General features: G+C 47.2%; 1 protein-coding gene across 2 annotated transcripts in view; it reads left to right on the forward strand.

Moving 5' to 3' along the window:
• TIAM2 (TIAM Rac1 associated GEF 2) overlaps window positions 1-18089 on the forward strand; it is a 227522-nt gene that overhangs the window by 106785 nt on the left and 102648 nt on the right. For both annotated transcript variants that reach the window (XM_059401317.1, XM_059401316.1), the window contains exons 3-5: window positions 11362-11488; window positions 12035-12197; window positions 13269-14414. In XM_059401317.1, the coding sequence (XP_059257300.1) occupies window positions 13275-14414 (1140 nt within the window). In that variant the 5' untranslated portion in view covers window positions 11362-11488; window positions 12035-12197; window positions 13269-13274. The remainder of the gene's footprint in view (window positions 1-11361; window positions 11489-12034; window positions 12198-13268; window positions 14415-18089) is intronic.

The raw sequence follows: 18089 nt of genomic DNA on the forward strand, positions 1-18089 counted from the left end.
TGTAGTGGCAGAATTGTGAGAATCTCCATTCTAAAGTGGAGATGGGGGGAGGGGCTGAAGGGAGGCAGCGTCGGTGGCCCGGGAGAGCCCGAAGCTGAGCATTCGGTGGCTGAAGGCGATGGAAAGGAGCTCTGGGCAGAGAGAATGAAACTGTTCTCAAGTCCTCTGTGGCCACTCCTGGAAGACGGAAGGACAGGTGGAAGGACTCGTTATACACAGTCCTAAACCAGGAAAACTCATGATAGTAAACGTTAACAGAGAGTTAAGATCTTTATGGAAAGTGTACATAAACCCACGGATAGTGTCGGGGTGTGAAGGTGCAGATGTCGTCCGCTTAACACTGATGGGATGGACAAAGGCATCAGAAATAGCCAGAAAAGTGAAATACAAAACAACACTAAAACACCCTGGAAATAAGTGTCACCTAGCAAAGACCTTCACTTGCTCCCGCTGCCACGTGACTTCTAAAGGGGAGATGGAAATTACAAGAACACACAGCAATTAGCAGCTTCCCAGAGTTCTGCACCGGAGCGAATGCCCTTCTGTCCTGGTGCCCTACTACATCTTCTCTATCGCTGTTTTCAAGTGTTTTTCTAGAGTTTCTCTCCTGGCACAGGGTGGTTGCTCTTGGGCTGGGTCCTGTCTTGTGCGTGAGAGTCCTTCTGCTTTGTCTACTTAAAGGACAACATTTCGGCAGTAACCTCTCTCCTGTCACACAGCACATTTTCCCTCCAGTTACTCCCATTCACGTGCCGTGATTTCTCCTGAGGACAGACACGCAGAGAGATAGACACACCAGGGACCACCCCCCATTTTTGGATTCCTCTGTCCTTCTAGCTACCAGTGGCTGCTCTGTTCCCCATCACAGGACAGCTGCAGCAAGTCCTTGCCCTTCACCGTCTTCCGTTTCATTGACCTCGTCCTCACACTCACTCCCAGGGTTCACTCCCGCGCCACTCTGGTCAGGTTCACGGATAAACCTCCCCGTTGCTGGGTTCAGTGCTCTGTTATCTCCCACAGTTTTTGATTGGCTTTAAGGAGAGCATATTCTCTTGGTTTCCTCTTAATTAGATTCACTGACTGTATCTTCTGTTTCCTTCAAGTGCTCATCTCCTCATTTCCTTGACCTCGTCACGTGGTTCTCTTCCCTTTGTTCATTGACTCCCTTGGAGAGCTCATCCATTTAGGTCAGCTCAGTATTCCCACTGTCAGGTCCAACAGACATCTCAAACCCAACTCTTTGCCTCCTTCTAAGCCTCCTCTGCTGTGGCCTTGCCCGTGCTTCAGGAATGAAGATCATGGTGGCCTTTCTTGACCGTCACCGCTCCTCTCCTGCCCGTCCACCTGGGAATCCTCTTGGCGCTCTCCCCTCCCTTCCCCCATATCCGGACTTGGACCTCTTCTCACCAGTCTCCCCAAGTCCAGCCCACACCGTCTCTCCCCTGAATCAGCCTAATTGCCCCCCAGCCCCAGCTTCCACAAAACTGCCAACAGCCCAACACAGGGCAGCCACAGTGGTCCTCTTGAAGTATACCTCTTGGTGAGCCTTCTGTAGTCACAACCCTCTAATCACGACATTCAATTTCGAGGGGAAAGCCAGTGGCCTGGAAATGTCCCTTTGGGCTGCACTCTCTGGTTCCTTGTCCCTTCTTTGACCCCTTCTGTGCCGGTCACACCGGCCTGCCTGTTCTACCTCTTTGAGCATGTGTCCTTTCTGTGCTCTGCTTCGAGTGTCTTTTCCCCAGAATTCACATGGCTTCTGTCCTGCTTGTCTACTTAAATGCCACATTCCGTGAGGCTTTCCTCTTCCGCCCTTTCTAAAATGACAGTGTCCCTCCCCCAACCTCTCCTCCTCCTCCTTTTTTTTGCTAAAATTCTTGTCCCCTTATAGTAATTTACTTACTTTCCTCATCTGTTGTTCGTCCTGTCCCTTCTATAATAGAAGCTCCATGAAAGCAGGAATTTTGGGGAATGGGGTCTATTTATTGTTATATCCTCAAGGCCTGGAACAGTGTCCACCACAAAGTAGTTGTTCAGTAAACAAATATTGCGTTAATCAGTCAAAGCGTTTCTTACCTAGGATGCCTGATGAGGTTCCTACAGCAGCCCAATACGAATCCTAAATATTGTTGGAACTCCTATATTTTACCTCAAACATGTAAATTTTCTATTTTACTTCATTATATATTTCTTTATTGAAGCAATTCTAAAATTACACCTCCGGTGAAATTAAAGCTTCAGGAAGATGCCACTTGGCTGTACGGTGGTCTTGAGTTCCGCTTCCCTCTCTCCACCACCGGGGGCTTGGTCACCATGTCTCACCCTCACAGCCTTGGGGAAGTATATTGTTTTTTTGTTTTTTTTTTTTTTAAGATTTATTTATTTATTAGAGTGCATGCATGTGAGCAAGGAGACAGGAAGAGGGGGGGCATCATCAAGCCGACTCCCCCTGAGTGTGGTGCCTGTTGTGGGGCTCAGTTTCATGACCCATAAGATCATGACCGGAGCCAAAACCAAGATTTGGAGGCTTAACTGATTGAGCCTCAGGAGGCATATTCTAAATTCCAGTGGATCTTTAAGCTAGAGACCATGAAGTGTGCGCCACCAAGAAAACCAATTTTTCCTTTGTGTGATGTTTCTTTGTGAAGTAGTGAAATGGACAAACTACATTGTAACCTTAAATCTTCTCCGTTAACTTAAAAGTTCAGTTTTTCATTTCTCTCTCCTGGCCACTCCCAGCTGTGTAAGCCTTTGCCGCCTGAAAAAGGGATACCACCAGAGACAGACTTTCGTAGTGCTTTCTTTAGGAAAGGGGTGTGGGTCACGAATGTTCTTTGAGAAGAAAAGCCTGAAAGTTAAACTGTACTTTGGTTAAAAAAAAAAAAAAAGGAAAATTTCAGGTTGAAAAGTGTAGAAATATTTAAAAATTATTGTGATGCAATGCCTGTATTAAAACAGTACTAAAAGACTTCCAAGTTGGTTTCCTGCCTTGACCCCTTAGTGGTCTTGGTGAAATTATTTAATCCCTGGAGGTGACAGGGCTGATCCTGAAAGCATTTGGGGTTCTTCCGCCCCAAGTGGCCTTGGCACACACCAGTTCAGGGCGCATTAGATCCTTTCCTTCCCTCTGTGTGTCCTTCTACTTTAGGTATCCAAAAAATTGCAAATTCTGTAGATTATGCAATTTATTTTATTTTAAAGATTTTACTTATTTGAGAGAGAGCACGAGCGAGAGAGCACAAGCAGGGGGAGTGGCAGAGGGAGAGAGAGAGAGGGAGAAGCAGACTCCCCACTGAGCAGGGAACCTGATGCAGGGGCTCAGCCCCAGGACGCTGAGATCATGACCTGAGCTGAAGGCAGATGCTTAATCCACTGAGCCACCCAGCACCCCTAAATTATGCAATTTAAGCTATACCTAATCTATTCATTTTTTTTTCCTGGAAGTTTCTGTAAATTTGCCAGCTAAAATCGGACTAGGTTTTTTGTGAATAATCATATAATTTAAGGAAAAGTTCAGCAACAGCTTGTTTAATTTTACCTGTGGACCCCTGTGGACCCCTGTGGACCCCAGAACAACTTCTGTTGTAGCCTTAAGCCTCAGGCTTGGAGAAGTGAGCTCTCCGATCAGGCTGCATGCTGGGCTGGGGTGGAAGAGTCACATGTTTATAAGGGCGAGGAAAGCGCCTACTCCAATGAGGGGGAAAAATGTGCGGTTTAAGCCTGTTCATTTTTTAACTTGAACAGTATATAATGAACCAAGATTTTAACCAGGAATCACTAGGTACAGTTACCACGGTGTATTTTGGTCACAGAATGTGACTGAGGTTCAGGGGTGCGATGCCTGCTTCTGATTTACTGAAGCACGTGCCTTACCTGCTGGTGTCCGAGTCCGCGAGAAGCCCTGTGGTTCACAGCCTGCGCGTCCCCATGCAAGGGCTTCTGTTTCCATACAAAGCTTGGGAAGGACTCACCCAAGCCTGAACTCCCTTTTTTTGTGGAAGGGTTCCTGTTTATAAAAGTTTAAAATGAGAGGTTATTGGAAAGTCATGCTAGCAAACCTGAATCTTGTGAGTCTTTGGCCGTCACCAAATGTGCTTACTGCGCAAGGTCTGTAGAGGCAAGGATGTTGGCCAAATTTTGGATGAGATTTGAAGTAGACTTTGGAGAAAAGGGTGGGACTGAACATTTGATATATTTAAAAAAAAGGAAAACTGGGAAAAACCAGGATGAAAATGTATGAAAGGCATTCTGATCATTTCAAAAAGAAAAATAAGAAAAATCATTATTTTCTCTAGGATTATTTTATTTAAAACTAAATTCTATAATTTTGCTTGAAAAGGTGGTTTAAATAAAACAACAAGAACCAAACCCTGAATTATGTTCAGTTTCTGTGACGGCGCAGATGAGGCTGGGCCCTCCGCTCCCTGGCATTCCAGCGACATACCGATAATATTTGTGGGACTGTTGGTCTCACCACCTCGCTCGTGAACTCCATGCTGTTAAAATTGTCATAAACCCCTTATTGGTTCTACAAGTAGTTTATATTGGTAATGAGCCCCTCCCCACGCCATCTGAGAAGCCCTTTTGGGGACAGGATCAGATCATACATCCCTTTTGTTCCCTCACAGTCTCAGGACAGAGGGGACATAAGCAGGAGGGGCTCCTCATTCATGTCGAATGGTGAGTGGGACTCTGTGACGTTCAACTTCCAAGGTTCTGCCAGCACTGAGAACGTCTTCCTCCTTTGCCATTGCTGCCTCCACACTGATCTTTGAGGTGTGGATGACTGTGGGCTCCTTCTCCTGACGGTATGCTCAGGTGTCCCTCGGGGGTGGCACACCGTGGTGCTTCTGGGACAGCAGGGCGCATGGGGAGGGGTGATGGGTGGCTGAGAGTCGGCATCTCCCTAGCCTCTCCCCCTCTCTCACCTCCCCCTTCTCTAAACCTTGTCCCTGACACCAGTGGTCAGGCCCTGCTGCCCTTGAGTTTCTCCTGAACAAGCCGGGGTCTTTCTCCATGCAGTCACTTAGGGACTCCACACGCTGTCACACAGTGCCCATGTCTCAGAAACTGCTTTTCTCTTCCTTGGACAGCCTTTCTTTTCCTATTTTCACCTAACAAGATCCCACTCATCCTTCAAGACTCAGGTCTTCAGTTAACTTTTGCGGGGAGTAATTTTTTTTTTTTTTTTTTAAGATTGCTTTATTTGAGAGAAAGTGTGAGACAGCGTGAGTGTGGGGAGGGGCAGAGAGAGACACAGACTCCCCGCAGAGCAGGGACTCTCCTGGGATCCCGACCTGAGCTGAAGGCAGTTGCTTAACGGACTGAGCCACCCATGTGCCCATAGGGGTTTAGTTTTTAACTTTGCTCTGAAGAATTTAAACATCCAGTGAAAGTTTCTTTTAAGATGTAGAATGAAGGAGAGCGAGGACCTTGTGCCCAGCCCGTGGGGCCCGGGATTGCCCTCTGACCCCGGTGGCGCTTTGTCTCTTCCTGTCTTTAGCTCAAGCGTTTGCTGGGGGCTGTGAGCGAGCAAATCTTTTGAGACTCCCTGGACTCTGTTTGTCCTTGGGTCTTACTAAAAGAGATGTGCCATGCAACTGCTCCTTGAGGTTTTATAAGTCACTGTTTCATTGTTTTTCACACTTTTTTTTTGGTTTGGTCATGAAGACACAATTGTTCTTCATTATCGCTCAGTATCCACGCAAACAGACAAGCACACACACAATTTAATTTCATAAAACCGTTTTTACTTTTACTGGAAGGCTCGTCTCTCCTTTCTGTCTGATTTTATTCTGTACTCTGCTCTATCGCTCTTCTGTTCTTAGAAAAATACTGATCACCGATTCATTAAACGAATTTCACGACCCGTAGTTGGACAAGCATTTCTAAATGCTTAGACGTTAGAGTTTGTTATGAAATAGGGGTGAGCACGGAGACCCTCCTTGGGATAAATTGGTTTCCTCAGGCGCTGGGTGCTGCAAAAGCCGGGCTGTGGTTTCTGTGGCATTCACTACCCCTCCCCGCCCGGCACCCGCCGCCTGGTCCTGGGCTTTCCGACGTGCAGGTTGGTTTGTCCGTCCATCTGTGAATACGCCTTTGGAAGGGGTCCTGCTGGATGGGAACAGCACTGCTAGGGCTCTGCAGTGCACGTTCCGCTTTTGAGGCCCTGGCAGCAGCTTGCTGTCTGCCCGCTTGACTGGTAAGGATCCCTCTTCCTAAGCACTGTTCCTGGGGAGACCAGATGCTCCTCTCGCCTGCCTCCTTTACGCATGGGGTTCAAGTCTTCTTGTGATGAGCAACGGGCCTCTTTGAGTCATGGCATTTAGTTCTCGCATTCTGACTAGTTCACTGACTCAGCATGAGAGAAGCAGGTTTGGGCAACATGTATAGCGTTTGTTACTAAGTTTGGAGCCTGGCAGCGATGAATGCATTTGTTTCCGATTTTTCAGCATGTTCTTGTGTTATAGCCGTTTTAATAAGACAGGCAGTAAAACTTGAAGGCAGGGTTTCTGAGCCTCAACACTATTGACACATTGGGTCAGGGAACACATGGGGGCCATCCTGTTGGCCACGGACAGAATTCCACCCACCAGATGCCCTGACCCCAGTTGTGACAATTGAAAATGTCTCCAGATGCTACCAATTGTCCCCATGGGGCCAAAGTTGATGTGGTGTTGAGAATGACTGCTTTAAAGTCATACCAGTTGTTCATTGAGCAGTTAGGTTATTTTCGTCCATTTAAAAAAAAAAAAGATTTTATTTATTTATTTGACAGAGAGATCACAGGTAGGCAGAGAGGCAGGCAGAGAGAGGGGAAAGCAGGCTCCCCGCTGAGCAGAGAGCCCGATGCAGGGCTCGATCCCAGGTCCCCAAGATCATGATCCAAGCCAAAGGCAGCGGCTTAACCCACTGAGCCGCCCAGGTGCCCCTCATTTTTTTTTTTTTTTTTATCATGACTATCTAATAACATAAGCCATGTACTTATGTGACTGCTTTTGTTGACATTTGGCAGACCTCTGACATACAGGGTAGTTTTACATGCTGTTACTGTTTGGAGAATTGATAAAAAAAATCAGAAATGTGCTAACAGAACTTGGAAGATTACAAATATATAAATATATAATAATTAGCATAATTGATAGTGAATAAAATGGAACAACAAATGGCCCTAAGATTTGATATCATAGTACATGAAATTAGACTTAAAACTAAAGCTAGTAATAGTACTCTGGGTGTGTGCTGTGTTTCCCAGGTTTTTTTGGTGGTTTCATGTATATTTCCACTAGTCTCACTCTGTGAGATAAGTAGGGTAGATATTTTTATCCTCAAGTTGTAAGTGGGGGAAATGAGATTCAGAGAGTGTTAGGTAATTTGCCCAAAGACTAGTGCTATTTAAGAGATGGAAACGGGTCTTAAACTCAAGTTCTCTGACACAAACTAGAGTAGGAATCTGAGACTTGTCTTTTTAATGATCAAAGTACCCCCTCTCCAACCTCCCACCCCCAGATAAAGGACACCAGGTAGATATTGTTACAGTTAATGATGGCTAGTCGTATTCTCATCTTTTTTCTTAGTTCTTAGCACCATCTGGAATGTTGGCCTTGGACAAGGAAGAAGCTCCTATTTCAGTACGAAAATCTCTCTGGAATTTCATGAGAAGCCTTGTTGGTGTCTCATGGTGGTAGAACCTGAGTTTCCCTCACTGCCTTGCCCAGCCATAAGCCTGCTTTTATGCAGTGTCCCCACACTTCTGTTGTGCTTGCTGTCCCTGGTCAGCCCCGGTCCTCCTCACAGAGCCATCTGGCCCCCAGGGGGGGTGCTTCTTACTCCCCTTTAGTTGCTCTTTCTGACAGCTGGCCCAGGCCAGAGACAAAGCAGTCTTTCCTCTGCTGTAAACTCTATACTGTATAGAAATGGAGACTTTGGGAATCTTAACACATCAGTTCAAGGCAAATGAAGAAAAGGTAAATCTTGCATTTCCTCCTGAAAGAGGTTTTCTGTGGATTTCAGTAGGTCCCAGTGGCTGTTGGGATCGTGGTGACGTATTTGTGAATTCCTTCACATCGCCGCACATTTCTGGGGGGTGGTCATTGATCACAGTTTTAATAAGAACAAACATCGTTCTTATTCGTGATTTTAGCTTAAAAAGCACATTTATGTAATTGGAGATTGGAAGGGTAATGCAAAAAACCAAAGACAAGGACTTTTTTGTCTTTCTTTTAGGTTCATGAAATGGTGGTCTATTTTTAAAAATTGTGATATTTTATTATACAATAAATAAAAGAATTATTATAAAAAAGTGTTTATGCAACACACAGTGTTTGCTCAGCACACACAGTCTTTGCAGCATATCGTTTATTCCAGAATGTCTTCCCTGAATTCTCTCTGTCAGCTGTGGGCCTGGATGCACATTTATATACCCATTAACATCAGTTGTAGGTTAGCATACCTAATGCGTGTTACTACATGAAGACACTCCTAATACGGATTATTACAGGTTAGTGTATCTAATATCTGTTTTTTCTGCTTAGAGACGCTGGGGTCTTTGAACTGTTTCTTCTCTTAAAAAAAAAAATAGGGAATCTGTTGTTTCGTATTTTCAGCCCCCTCTCTATCAACAAAAAATTTTTTTAAAGATTTTATTTATTTATTTGAGACAGACAGAGGGGGAGAGAGCAAGCGAGTGAGCATGAGAGAGGAGAAGGTCAGAGGGAGAAGTAGACTCCCCCGCAGAGCTGGGAGCCCGATGTGGGACCCGATCCCGGGACTCCGGGCTCACTTCCTGAGCAGAAGGCAGTGGTTTAACCAACTGTGTCACCCAGGCACCCAAACAAAAATGTTTTTAACTACCATAAATTTCCTTTGTTAAAGGAGTCAGGGGTGCTGAACATTTGACCTATTTATTCTCTTTTTTCTAGACAAAAATCACAGCGGAAGCATGACCGTTAGTATCTGTTCAATTTGCCAAACTCCTCAGGATAATTGTTTCCCTCAGAAATGACCCTTCCTGTCAATAAATTCCTCATAAATATTGAATAAATTCTTTTCACTCCTGTTGAAGGCTGGTTTTCTTCTGCCAGGATTGGCTGAAGATGTTGAACAGCTGATAGGCATTTCTGTAGGCAACAGTGCACGTTGTTCCCCGTCTCCATCAATCGCCTTTTGCTTTTCTCTCGGGAGTGTAGTGTTCAGTGGAAACATGCCCTCGTGGGCATGTGTGTCAGTCTTTTGGCCGGACCCTTTGGGAGTGATTCCTTCTCATTCCTGCTCAACCGTCTGCCACGTTTTAGTTCAACAGGTGTGTACTGGATGGGCCCCCAAAATGGCAGGCCTCGCGTGGACAGTGTCCTGTAAGGGACAGGGTCCAGGGCTATGTTTTTGAAGCATAACATGACATAAAAATTAAGCTACTTAATTTCAAAAGTAATATGAAGCGTTGAGGTTATAACCTGCTGTTGGGGACTGAGCTTCCACCCTGGAGCCCTTCTGTGGCTTTGATTCCTGGCCTTTGTGTGTCCTTGAGCAGCTGACAAAGGGGGCTTCTCAGCGGCAGTTTTGAGCCACTGATGTTGGAGGGCTTGACGCCAGGGCTGTGTGTGCTGGTCTTCAGGCACGTGACCTTCGGAGCAGAAGGGCCTGACAAAGCCGGCGGCTGTGGGTGAGTGACCTTGGAGCCTTTCACCTTGGGGGTCATCACCGGGCCTTGGTCTTGAGCAAAGTAAACAAGTTCAGAGGCTCCTGGCAATCAGTTCATGGGGGAGGCCTCCGTGGCGGCAGCTGGGGTGACTCTGCTGCTTTGAGTTCCTTGAGTTAAGATGTAGCAGAGAAAATACTGACAACTCAGATTTTGAGCTTTTAAAAGGGTTGAGTTCTTGGGGTGCCGGGGTTGCTCAGCTGGTTAAGTGCCCAACTCTTGGTTTTGGCTCTGGTCGTGATCTCAGGGCTGTGATGGAGCCCCGTGTCGAGCTCTGCCCTGGGCGTGGAGCCTGCTTAGGATTGTCTTTCTCCTTCTCCCCCTCCCCTCTCCCCTTCTAAGAAGAAAAGGTGGAGTTCTTGTGATCCAGCTCTGGTGTCAAAGTGGTCCCGGGGGCCGTGTTTTAGTGGCATCTTAGCCAGTGGCTGTTGCCTCTTTTAGATGTGTGAGAGCGACCACTGAGAGAGAAGTGGGTAGTGGTGTAGCAGGTGCTGTTTCTGGCCACATGAGTGAGATGCTCGTAGATCCTCCTGCTACTGCCAAAGTGAAAGATCTTTTTGATATTCCCCCCAACTCCCCAATTTAAAGTGGATACGTGAGATTATACAGTAGTCTCAGCAGACTTGTGTCTTTGGCCTTATTGGAGAAACTTAGGGCTGGTGCTTCATTAACTTTAAAAGTCACTGTGGAGGGGTGCCTGGGTGGCTCAGTGGGTTAAAGCCTCTGCCTTTGGCTCAGCTCATGATCCCAGGGTCCTGGGATCGAGCCCCGCATCGGGCTCTCTGCTCAGCAGAGAGCCTGCTTCCTTCTCTCTCTCTGCCTGCCTCTCTGCCTACTTGTGATCTGTGTCTGTCAAATAAATTAATCAAATCCTAAAAAAAAAAGTCACTGTGGAGCCCTCCAGTGAAGCTATACGAAGGGCCAGCATTGCTAGTCATTAGAGACCACGCACACTAGAGCTGCACTAAGATACCTCTCATTACCTATCGGTGGCTCCTGTCAAACACCCAGACAACCGCAGGGCTGGTGGGAGTGTGGAGGAACTGGACTCCACCGACGCGGTCGGTGGGGGTATCGCAGTGGTGCTGCTGCTGTGGAAACAGGATGGTGGTTCCTTAAAAAGTTAAACAGGATTACCATAGGAGTCAGCAGTTCTTGTCCTGGGTAGATACCCCAAAGGACTGAAAGCAGGGTCTCGGAGAGGAGTCTGTCTACCCACATTTGTAGCAGCATCATTCACAAGGGCCAACAGGTGGAAAGCAGTCCGAGTGTCCACTGATGGAGAAGTAGATGAGCGAGGTGGGGTGTGCACCTGCCCAGCTTCGTACAGGAAGGGGATTCTGACATAAGCTATAACATGGAGGAACCTGGAAGCCATTCTGCTAAGGGAGATAGGCTCATCCCGAAAAGACAAATGCTGCTGTGTGATTCTGGTTCTGTGAGATACCTCAAGAATGGAAGCTGGGGCTCTGGGGAGCGGGGTGAGGAGTTTCAGTTTTGTGAGGTGAGCGTTCTGGAGACTGGCCGCGTGAGAATACGAATGCGCTTAACACAACTAACGGTACAGTTTAAAATGGGTAAAATGGTCAGTTTTATTCTATGTGTATTTTAACACAGTTATAAATAATTTTCTTCTTCTTCTTTTTTTTTTTTTTTTTGAATAGGGAGAAAGTTCCACTTGAACCCACACGGCTCTGCTCTGTCTGTCTTTCGAGAACGTTCAGGCTTTGAGTGCCGGGAGTGAGCCCCGCCAGATGGCAGCTTCCCCAGGCTGTCGTCTTACCCTCCAAGGTGGGCCTCCTCCTCCTGCTTCTTGTGTGGAAAGACCCAGACATACGCGGGAGATAAACTTTTAATCTCCTTTATGGGGTCAGTCTCTAAAAGGGAAGTTACTTCACAGTGATTCTGCATTTAGGGTTTTGTTGTTACTACTGAGTCAAATAGAGAACAATGCACTGTTGTCCTATCAGGGTGATGCTCCTGCCATCCCGTCGGTGTGCAGAGTCTGCAAGTTGTTTTCCTACTGGTGGTGACAGACGAGCCGTGACTCATGCCAGTGCCTTCACCTGCCCTCCGCTGAAACAAAGGCACGCATTGGACTACAGACTGTGTGCTGAGTTAATGGCCTTTACAAGATTGGATGGGCAGTTCTAGCTTCATTTATATCTTCCAACACCTCTGATGAATCAAGCAGTTCACAGACATTTCATTTATTATTCTGACAGTGATTGTGGACACTGGTGGTTTTTTCATGTAATTTACAAGAAACTTTTGCTTTGACCTTCTGGGAGCTCAGTGTAAAATGCTTGACAGTTTTCTTGTATTTCTGTTTTTCAGAATCGTTTCATGGATTCACGTGCCATACTTAACCAGGCTGCCTTTTTCTAGGACCCGGTAAAGCCTTCTGACTCTTACTCTCTCTCAGAGCACAGACTAGACTTCAGGTAAAGCCAGCGCACATGAGTTGTGGTTCACGTCGAGTGGCAAGACTGTGATTAAGGTAATAAGTAAGTTTCATTGTTCAGTCTGGTTAATTTTGTTTTTAATTGTGTTTGCTAATTCCTACCAAAGAAAAGTCAATCCATTTGACTTTTGTTTTGTGGGTGTACATTCTTAGGTGTAAAAGAATTAAAAACCTACTAAATATATTTTGAAATGGAACTGGAAACATGTATCTAACTTGCCTCAAATAGTGATATACCAGTTAGGGTGAAAAACCCAAGGGGAAGGTTTGGCTCAAATTTCAACTTGCGTGTTTGGCTTAAGTAATAGATGAATCGAACACATTGGGGGTTTTACAGGGAATGAAAAGAATCTAAATTTTTTTCAGACATCCGTATTCTGATAAATCAGCTTCCAACTGCTTTTCCTCATCATGTTCTAAATTGAGGACCCTCAAAGGCTTTAGACAAGCACTAGAGATTCGTTTTATTAAAGCGTTTTTCTGCCCCAAATGAGAACTTTTATTCTTTACCCCACTCCTGTTTTCATCTCATCCTAGTTTGGGGGGACTCCTTTTGTGGTGTTCCTATTCTGTGTGATCTGTCAAAGCTCCAACAGAGTGTGGTCCCCAGACTCATGTTATTAAAAAGGAGCAGTAGTGTCTTCTATTGGGGTGTGGTATTTGCTCTTCTAGCAGTTGGCGTGTGGTAGAAGTCGTTGTCTCTGGTCACTGAGGAGCTGGCGTTTTGGAGTGCCTGAGCTAAGATGCTTTCCTTCATGTTTCTGTTCAAGAGTCATTTATTCGGAACCTCTCAGTGCCACACCTACCGGAGGCCTCTACTTTAAGTTGATTTTTATGCCTATTGGATGTCTGTATTAATAGCATACAAAAAAATTATGTATTTAAAGTAACTAGTTTGTCTGCTTGGTTAAGACCTGCATGGCACAAGGAGAATCAATTCAGTAGGTAACTTCTGTCCCTACTTCTCTGACTTGTGTGGGACACCAAAAAAAATCGTTCTTTTGTAATGTGTGGAACTTTTTAATTTTTTTTTTTTTTAGAAAATTCTGTCACAGTAGAATGTAACTTAGGTCATGTTTCTTACTGATGCTACTGTTCTTAATTTAGGTTACAATGGGGAACTCTGAGAGTCAGTACACCCTTCCAGGATCTAAAAATCATAGCAGTTCTAACACTGGTGCTGAGCAAAAGCCTTGCTCCCTGAAAATCCGCAGCGTTCATGGGAGGGATGACAAGTCCCTGCACGGATGGGGTCACGGAGGCAGCGGAGCGGGTTACAAGTCCCGGTCCCTGGCCCGAAGCTGCCTTTCCCACTTTAAGAGCGCTCAGCCTTACGCATCCAGACTGGGCGGACCCACGTGCAAAGTCCCGAAAAGCAGCGCCTACCCCAAGCCCAGGACGAGCGGCGCGGGGAACGAGTTCCAGAGCGGCAGCGCGGCCTTCTCGGCGGAGAACGGCTTCCACGACGTGGGGCACGAGCGGGCGGCTGACCTCGCCGTCTCGAGGGACTGCAGTGGGCACCTTCTCAACTGCTACGGGAGGAGCGAGAGCGCGGCCGCCACGCCGCCCGGCGAGGACCGCAGGAGCCCCCGGGTGCTCATCAAGACGCTGGGGAAGCTGGACGGCTGTCTGCGGGTCGAGTTCCACAGCGGCGGCCAGCAGGGCAGGGGGTCCCGGGGGGACGCGGGCGGCCCGGTGCGGCTGCTGCGCTACTCGCCCACCTTGGGCGCCGGGCCCGACTCGCCCCCGGACTCGCGGCCGCGCTCCAGCAAGGGCAGCTCCCTGAGCTCCGAGTCGTCCTGGTACGACTCGCCCTGGGGCCCCGTGGGCGAGGCCAGCGAGGCCAGCGAGGCCGAGGGCTCCTTGCCGGTGCCCGGCACGCCCGCCCCCGGCCTCTGCGCCGCCGACTTCCCGCCGCCCGGGGCCCCCAAGCCGTTCAACCAAAGCTCGTCCCTGTCCTCGCTCCGGGAGCTCTACCCCGACCCCAGCCCGGCGCCCTCGGGCCTGCGGCTGTCCAACGAGTTCATGGGCACGCCCGCCAGCCTCAGCCACCGCGTGTCCTTCGCCTCGGACATGGACGTGCCGTCCCGGGTGGAGCGCAGGGACCCCGGCCCGTACTCGTCCTTCACCCTCCCCTGCCGCAAGTCCAAGGCCTTGACCGAGGACGCCTCCAAGAAGGACACGCTCAAAGCCCGCATGCGCCGCATCAGCGACTGGACGGGAAGCCTCTCCAGAAAGAAAAGGAAGCTGCAGGTGAGTACACCTTAGGGTGGAGGGGGAAGCTTCCCTTCCCTTCTCCAGCAGCAGGAGTGTTGCCGGAGCTGCCCCAGGGCGCTGGGCTGAGGCTACGGGAGCTCAGGAAAGTGAAGAGTTTAGTCTGGGACTGGGCGCCTCCTGTTTGCTGGGGTGGGTGGGGTGGTTTTTCTCTTACGCTTGAGATGCGCACTTTTTCTCTTAACCCACAACCTCAGGCTCTCTGGTTCAGTGCAAGCTCACCTCCTGCGCTCTGCTGCCAACACCACAGGACACAGGACGCAGGCCTCGTCCCAAGGCGTGGCCAAACTGTCCTTAGAAAGTACAGCATTCCAGAGAATTCCCCAGTGAACTGGTCATCTGAGAATTTTGCTAGAGCTCATTCTTGAAGCCTAAAGATAAGGAGAGCTAGATCATTGTTATTTGGGAATGAGTCGCTTTCCTGAACTTGATATTACTTTGGGGAAATTAACATTTTTGGGGATACATAAAAAAAATTATCTGTATAATCTCATTGTCTTCTAAGGGGGTTAGCAAACAGTTTTTGAAAACATCTTGTACCCAAGAACACGTAATATCAAAAATATAATGCCTGATAAAAGAATTGTGATGAGGATAATACTTATGATGTATAATGTTGTATTGGGGAAACAAAGTGGCTTAGTCACCAGGAAGGAAAGTAATAGGTTGCCTTTTTAGGTAACTAGTGGTAAGTGCTAGGTTTTAGTTCTTCTTTTTCTTTTAAAGATTTTATTTATTTAAGATACCTAGTGAGAGAGAGAGAGAACTAGCAGGGAGGGAGGGGAAGGGAGAAGCAGACTCCTCTACTGGGCGGGGAGCTAGACCCTGGGCTCCATCCTAGGATCCCTGGGGTCCTGCTGACCTGAAAGCTGATGCCCAACTGACTGAGCCACCCAGGCGCTGCTAGGTTTTTAATTCTTTTGCTCTTGGCTTTTCTATTTTGTGTGTTTCTACTTCTAGTTGTTTGTAGAAGGAAGAAAGCTTTTCCTTTTTCTTTTTCTTCCTTTGCTTACACAATATAAGTCGCATTGTTGAAGATTTGAATGGGCAGTTTGTCTCTAGTAAAACTGCGTTTTATCCATCCTAGATAGATACGGAATTATAAAATTTTATAGAGCCTTATGGGTGACCAAGATTCCGCCTTCCCTGAGTAGATCGTGTCAGATCTGTAAAACTTACTAGTAGTTATTTCCTTCTCATGCATGAGGCACACCACCTGCACCCCTCCCGTGTTGTGCTTTGTTGCCCCTGGCTCTCCCTTTACCCACAGATGAAGAACAGAGGACCACCGTCCCGCCACGGAACTCTTCATATGCCCGAATGTAGTAATTTGCTAACGCCTTATTCCTCACTTCTTCACACTCAACCACTGCCTAGTAGAGATCAGGTCCCATGTCCTGAACAGCTGGCAGAAGTTGAGCCTGATGAGGGAAATAGGTCCTGCTTTCTCTGGGGCTACAATCCCACACAGGCAACTTTTGTGTCTTTTTGGCTCAGGTGTTCTGTGGCTAACTGAGGTTTAGCTGTCATTTACCAGGACCCCTAATTGATCCTGGCCTCGAGCCTGTTACTCCCCATCTCTTGTTTGCATAGAGTATGGTCCTCATTGTCCACGTGTGTGTCCTGGCTCACACACCACTGTACTGAGTCTAATTCAGGTTTAGTTCAGCTAAAGGCAGGCCACTTGCCACTGTGTACTGACCACGTTCTGTCCCATTCAGGCCATCACTGTCCCCCTGGGAGGTGACCTCCTTCAAGTCTGGGTCATCCAGAGGTTTCGTTCTGAATGGTTTGTTAGCCTATGGAGTGAAGAACAGACTGGTTAGATAATCAAAAAGTCCGAATTTGGAAGTTGGAAAGGACTTCCACCTCACTTTAAAATGAAGAAAATAAGGCTTAAGGAGTTTGAGGGTCTTCCCTGAAAGAGACATGGCAAGTTGGTGGAGAAGCCAGGGCCCAAGCCATTTCTACTAAGCCTCATATAAGAGCTCTTTCTGATGAGACACATGGCCAAGGTACTGTTGATAGCCACTGGTAGTTGCTTTGGGCTTCTTGAATGTCAAAGTGAACTGCTTTGGTATCCCGAGAAGCCAGCTTTTTAGTTTTGCTTATGTTCCCACAATCGATAATCTGTAAAGGTAAGCAAGACGAATTTTTCATCTTGTTAACAAGATGAACGTGTGCCACTTTTGTTGGTCATGTTTTTTTTTTTTTTTCCTCCTCTGTTTTCCTTTCATGATTTATGGCAGAGATCAGGTTTAGATCCTTAAAAATGTAGTCAGCGCATGGGAGCAAAATTCCCGACAGTGTAGCAGATGGCACCAAATGAATGCATATTCTCACATCACATAAACTTCTGTGTGCAAGCAGGGCTAAGGTCCAGAAACCCTTACCATGATGGAGAGACTGACTTGTTTTGACTTTTTAAAGAAGCAGTATACAAGAGGAACCCTTTCTTAGGGTTTTTAACCAGTAGGGTGAGTTAGTGAAAAAGCATACACAACTGAAAAAGAGTACCACAGTAATCAGAATGTGCTAGAGAGGAGGATGTGTTTGATGCCAACAAACCTTAATATTAAGGGAGCTGTACTGTGAGTCCTTGTTCCTGTCCTCGGTGAGCTTTTAGTTCTGTCAGTCAGGGTGGGCTGGGTTATGCTGAGATCACAGAAAGCTCTCAGAACTCCGAGGCTAGTACAAGCAAAGTTCCTTTCTTTCCCAGGCTGTCACTCTGGTCTGCACTGTTCCTCTCTGGGACCCTGGGTCCACAGAGCAGTTCCATCTGCAAAACTGCAAGCCTTGGCAGCAGAAGAGGAAAGAAAATTGTGTGTTGGCTTTGGAAGTTTCCATGTGTCACTTCTGCATGCTTTTATTGGCCCAAGCTAGTCACATGGTCATGTCCAACTCAGAGGGAGGGGGAAGGAGAAGGAATGACCCTGCGCTGGGCCCTGGGAGGAGGGTCAGGCGTATTTGGTGGGCAGCAGTGACCGCGGACATTCAGGAGGCAGAGACCCTGGCCTTTAGGCCCTCCTAATTTTAGACCTCACGGCCCTTTGAGGGCTGCGTAGTCACAGAGAGCTAGTGGTCTCTACTGTGGGATGAAGGAAAAAGACATGTGAACAACGGCCAGGTGTGAATTTGAATACATTTTCCTAGAAAGTGAGGAATGATGATCAGGAGTTTTCTTTTACCTCCCGAGAGACACTGAACTCTCTTGAGCTCCTCTCTCCTCTTTTCGGTAGTGCCCTGGTCATGAAGTTACATTTTGCATTGCCTAGGATGATCTAGGTGCATGCAGAGAAATGGAAGTCAGACTGCCTTGTGTACACGTATACACGACTCCTTGGTTTCATACGCATAGCACGGCGACGGGCAAATGCAGCTGAGCCAACTTAGGGACGGACGTCCACTCATACATTCCTGTTAGCTGAAAATCAGTCACTGGCTATTAGGATTCTCAATAGAAAGCTTTAGAAATGTGTTAGAAACTGGGAAAGTTCATGTTTAAGAATCAGATATAAATGCTGAAATGCAATATTTTCCCGTTTCTTAGGAAAATTTGTCACGCTTTGCTGTGGTAGAACATTTAAAAGTGAGGGCTACAACTACCAGCTGAAGACTCTCTCACAAGAAAGGCTGTCAACAGTGTTTATAAAG

This window comes from Mustela nigripes, chromosome 5 (genome assembly GCF_022355385.1).
Source record: "Mustela nigripes isolate SB6536 chromosome 5, MUSNIG.SB6536, whole genome shotgun sequence".
NCBI lineage: Eukaryota > Metazoa > Chordata > Mammalia > Carnivora > Mustelidae > Mustela > Mustela nigripes.